The 5,234-nt window shown below is 43.8% G+C and overlaps 1 protein-coding gene across 2 annotated transcripts; it reads right to left on the minus strand.

Annotated features, from left to right (window-relative positions):
- Positions 1–1,448: 1,448 nt before the first annotated feature.
- Positions 1,449–4,306, minus strand: LOC123105247 (elongation factor 1-alpha-like). 2 transcript variants are annotated; one of them, XM_044527274.1, is made up of 3 exons: positions 4,154–4,306; positions 2,987–3,456; positions 1,449–2,510 (listed from the first exon to the last, which is right to left on the minus strand). In XM_044527274.1, exons 2-3 carry the CDS (start codon positions 3,446–3,448, stop codon positions 1,629–1,631), a joined length of 1,344 nt encoding a protein of 447 aa, XP_044383209.1. In that variant the 5' UTR covers positions 3,449–3,456; positions 4,154–4,306; the 3' UTR covers positions 1,449–1,628. The 2 variants fall into 2 exon arrangements, with proteins under 2 accessions (XP_044383209.1, XP_044383210.1); XM_044527275.1 differs by having other exon boundaries at positions 2,987–3,450; positions 4,154–4,268.
- Positions 4,307–5,234: the final 928 nt, after the last annotated feature.

Genomic DNA, 5,234 nt, shown 5'->3' on the forward strand with positions numbered 1-5,234 from the left:
AACTGAGAGCACACACAATCAAATTTACAACGGTTTTACATATCTCAGAGAGTATTATTTTCACAATTCCGACAGTTTGGCACCAAGTGGCAAGAACGAATCAGCTGGGTTGCCCAAAATATGGATATTCAGTTGTGGTGTCATCCTAATCCACGTAATCATCATCAATTGAACCAAATCTACTTGAGGTTTGCTGGTAGGGATGGCAATTTTATCCATGGATTTGGATACTCATGGATACCCGATCCGGTTGGGCAAGGGTATGGAGCACATTTCTGCCCATGGGTCCGTGGATATGGATACTCACGAACAGCCAGGTTGGGCATGGTTATAGTTTGTGCTCCATGGATATCTAATGAATACCCGTATGACATGTGGGGTCATATGATAATGACGATAGAAAGAGCAAATCAATGAGAAATGGCAGGAAATATGCAACTTGTGCCATGAGCTATATGCTACAGAATCAACATCTGGTATGTGACACTTAAGGACTCATCGTATTGTTACCTACTTATGCATGTTGCTTATGTTGTCATTTGTGAGTGAATGATGATGAGTTGATTTGATATTAGGAAGGCTTCATGCTGACTTCTCTATGCCCATGAAGCTCCATGAATATGTGAGTATCCAACGGGTTTGGGCATGGTCACAAGTTGTGTCCATAAATAATTTGATGGATGGGCAGAGGGTAGGAAGATGGGTCATGGGTTGGATTTGGACCAGCTCCACCCGGCCCAAACCCGACCCATTGCCATCCCTATTTGCTGGAACCCTGACAATGTAGTCCCATGCTCAACAAGCTGGACCTCGATCCTCGTGCTTAAGGATAGAAAAGGGGAAATGTAGAAATTAAGAGGGTGACAAGAATCAAATGAATCTAAATGCAAGGTAAATAACCATACCATCAAAGCAAATTGTACCGTAACATTTTGCCAGTCACACAGCAAAAGCCAGTCTAGTAGGATAATGAAGTGCGAGGAAACTACTATAAATAATAAGCACGATTTGTAGGATAACAAAATGCAGTCAACACTTATATAAACGAGTCAGCGCATCACAAGTTCTATTAAGAACTGAAAATTCAGAACTTCGCTAACACCTAGGCTGCATGAGGCCAAAAGTTAAGTCTATATAACAACGCAATACTCGCTTTGTTTCTTTACAACGCACAAAGAAAATGCCATTTTTTCCCGGCAAACTGAAAAGGCAGAGGAGGCTCGCCACACACATAATCCCCTCTTTCCTACAAAGTGACAGGGGAGATGCAAGGCGCCAGGGAGAGACGAACCAACGCCTGGTGGGGATGCCAGAAGCGGAGATCAGAAGACAACCACAGCTAGACAACTCCATGAAAGAATCCACAATACTAACAGATGCAAACTAAAGTTCTATAAAAAGAACAACAGGCAACCATTTGGCAAAAGAAGCAGAAAAACAAGCTAACAAGTTGCAATCTAATAACTTGCATTTCACAACAAATCAGTCTCAGGGGCACAGGAGTTTAGCCGAAGCAGGAATAGAAATACAGTAATTAAACGACAGACAGATCATTGCTCGCTCGGGATAAGAGTCTGAAGCAACAAAAGCAATGACCGTGAACAAAATCCTTCTGCAAGATAGCGCGCCTATTTCTTCTTGATGGCAGCCTTGGTAACCTTGGCGCCGGTGGGGTCCTTCTTCTCCACACCCTTGATGACACCAACAGCAACCGTTTGTCTCATGTCACGCACAGCGAAGCGGCCAAGAGGAGGGTAGGTGGCAAAGGTCTCCACAACCATGGGCTTGGTGGGAATCATCTTCACGATACCAGCGTCACCGTTCTTCAGGAACTTGGGCGCAGCCTCAATCTCCTTACCAGATCGCCTGTCAATCTTGGTCACCAGCTCAGCAAACTTGACAGCAATGTGGGAGGTGTGGCAGTCCAGCACTGGGGCGTAGCCGTTGCCGATCTGACCAGGGTGGTTCATGATGATGACCTGAGAGGTGAAGTTGGCTGCCTCCTTGGCAGGGTCATCCTTGGAGTTGGATGCAACAAACCCACGCTTCAGATCCTTGACAGCAACGTTCTTCACGTTGAAGCCGACATTGTCACCAGGAAGCGCCTCCAGGAGGGACTCGTGGTGCATCTCAACAGACTTGACCTCAGTTGTCAGACCAGTGGGGCCAAAGGTAACAACCATACCAGGCTTGATGACACCAGTCTCAACGCGTCCAACAGGCACAGTTCCAATGCCACCAATCTTGTAAACATCCTGAAGGGGAAGACGCAGGGGCTTGTCTGAGGGCCTCTTGGGCTCATTGATCTGGTCAAGAGCCTCAAGAAGGGTAGGGCCCTTGTACCAGTCAAGGTTGGTGGACCTCTCAATCATGTTGTCACCCTCAAACCCAGAGATGGGAACAAAGGGAACCTTCTCAGGGTTGTAGCCAACCTTCTTCAGGTACGATGAGACTTCCTTGACAATTTCCTCGTAACGGGCCTTTGAGTACTTGGGAGTGGTGGCGTCCATCTGTAACAGATAACCAGAGCAATCCCATCAGATAAACAAAATTATTGAGAAGTACAAGTATATAAAGATGCAAACAAATACAAGCAACAGCAAACATGTGTAGCACTCATGTGATGGAAGTTGCAGGAATAAGAGATAATGAGCAAACAAGCAGTTTGTAACTCATAAATTAAGATACAATGATTTGGCAACATGACAAAAGCTAACCAACTACAATGCAATCCAGCAGTACTACTGCAGCTGGGCATTTACTAAGGAACTCTTAGCATTCACATCAAGCATGTAGAACAATTCTACATATCTAGATTAGATAAAACAAGGCAATCAACATATATATTATAGGATAACCAATCAGTGTTGCACAAAAATCAGAATTAGACAAATGTCAAATCAGTATACAGGATGTTTAGGCACTCAAAGAAATAGAATTGGAGGCACTCAAAGAAATAGAATTGGATGTTGAATGGCAAGTATACCTTGTTGCAGCAGCAGATCATCTGCTTCACTCCAAGAGTGAAAGCAAGGAGGGCGTGCTCACGGGTCTGGCCATCCTTGGAGATACCAGCCTCAAAACCACCAGTGGTAGAGTCAATGATGAGCACAGCACAATCAGCCTGGGAGGTACCAGTAATCATGTTCTTGATGAAGTCACGGTGACCAGGGGCGTCAATGACGGTGCAGTAGTACTTGGTGGTCTCGAACTTCCACAGGGCAATATCAATGGTGATACCCCTCTCACGCTCGGCCTTCAGCTTGTCAAGCACCCAGGCGTACTTGAAAGACCTCTTGTTCATCTCAGCGGCTTCCTTCTCAAACCTCTCGATCACACGCTTGTCAATACCTCCAAGCTTGTAGATCAGATGGCCAGTGGTGGTCGACTTGCCAGAGTCGACATGGCCAATGACCACGATGTTGATGTGAGTCTTCTCCTTGCCCATGGCTGAAGCTAGCAAACAGAAACATCAAGGTAAGCAGATGTTAGAACAACAGATCCAAGGGATCCAAGTGTTAACAAAGTAATATCTTGTCTATTTGTGAGGTCAACAGACAAGTAGAAGAAGCGTTTAACGAGATGGAATTACACTAGAAGCAGTCAGACTGCAGGTACTTATTAGATCTACGAATTACTGCAGTGATAACGCTAACAAAATTCACCATACAAGTACATGAAGTTTATGCAGTAAACTCTCAAAGAGAAGTCTCCTAGAGAGCTCACAGATCCTACAGAACCCTAAGTACTATACGAATCCATCTAACAATACATGCAACAAGGCACGGAGATGATTCAGGGACATCTCGCGAGACCAAATCGGTAACAGAAACAGTAAAAACCTACAGATCAAGGCTACGGCATGAGGTAGTCATCAGAATTGAAGACAAAAAAAGACATGCGGCTAGATCTACTCGGGAGATTCACCGCTACTAAGCAGGTGCACCAGCGCGAAGCCGAACCGAGGACTCAGCTTCGAGAAAATCCGTCAAACAACGGACGAAATCGACATGCATAACCGCAAAAAGAGCCTAAAACTCGATCTACCCGCACGCCACAGCCACCGCACACAAACATGGCCGGAGATCTGAAGCTATTCGAGACCACGGACAACGAATCGAGGCAGAGAAGGGGGGCGGATCGGGATGCTCACCTCGGAGGAAGGAGAAGGAACCGAGCGGAGGCGGCGGCGGGGATGGGGGACTGGGAGGAGGGGTTCGGACGGGAGGAATGGCCCTATATATGGACAGCGATGGGCGCTAGGGTTTCTTCTCGGCCGTCGGATCCGGGTCCGATGGATGCCGACTTTAGGGAGGCGGCTGTGGGCGATTTGCTTTTTCTTTTTCTCGATAGTGAATAACGTGTAATGCACGTTTTCTTCTCAAAATATATCAAAAGTGGTCGAACAAACGATTTGTACAAATATTTGCACCGGATAAAAAAGAACATAGGGACAAGGTCATGGGCCAGGTATTTTTAAACATAATTTTTTTAGAGAAAAGTATATTTTTCGTCTCTCAACTCTTGGTGAAGTCTAGATTTGATCCCTCAGCTCCGAAACCGGACAACTTGCACCTCCAACTAACGAAAACGGACAAGGTTTGTCCCTGGTCTCGATTTTGACCGGTTTTGGTGCTGACTGACCCCAGTTTTGACCAGTGCCGACTAAAATTCGCGTAATTTTTTCATATCCGTGAACTTTTTAAAATTCACATACTCTTTTCAAATCCACATAGTTTTTTCACGGTCGTGCAATTTTTTCAAAAATAAACATACCTTTTTCAAATCTGTGAACTATTTTGAAATTTGTGTACTTTTTCAAATCCATGATTTTTTTAATTTGCATAATTTTCTCAAATCAGTGTATTTTTTCAACTTCGTGTAATTTTATGGAATCCAAGTATTTTTTTCAAATCCATCTGTTTTTTAAATTTATGTACTTGTTTCAAATCCGCATACTTTTTAAAGTTCGTGTATTTTTTTCAAATCCGTGTTCCTTTCCAATCCATGAACTTTGTTTGAAATTCACATACTTGTTTCAAGTTGACATAAATTTTCAAATCCACACATTTTTTTCTAATTCGAGTAAAAGATATTCAAATCCGCATACATTTTCAATTTCACATAAAATTTTCAAACCCGAAAAAATATACGTGAATAGGAATAAGTATGTCAATTTTTAAAAATTACATGAATTTAAAAAAACCACAGGAACTTTAGAGAAGTACGTGGAC

This window comes from Triticum aestivum, chromosome 5A, assembly GCF_018294505.1.
Source record: "Triticum aestivum cultivar Chinese Spring chromosome 5A, IWGSC CS RefSeq v2.1, whole genome shotgun sequence".
Lineage (NCBI taxonomy): Eukaryota > Viridiplantae > Streptophyta > Magnoliopsida > Poales > Poaceae > Triticum > Triticum aestivum.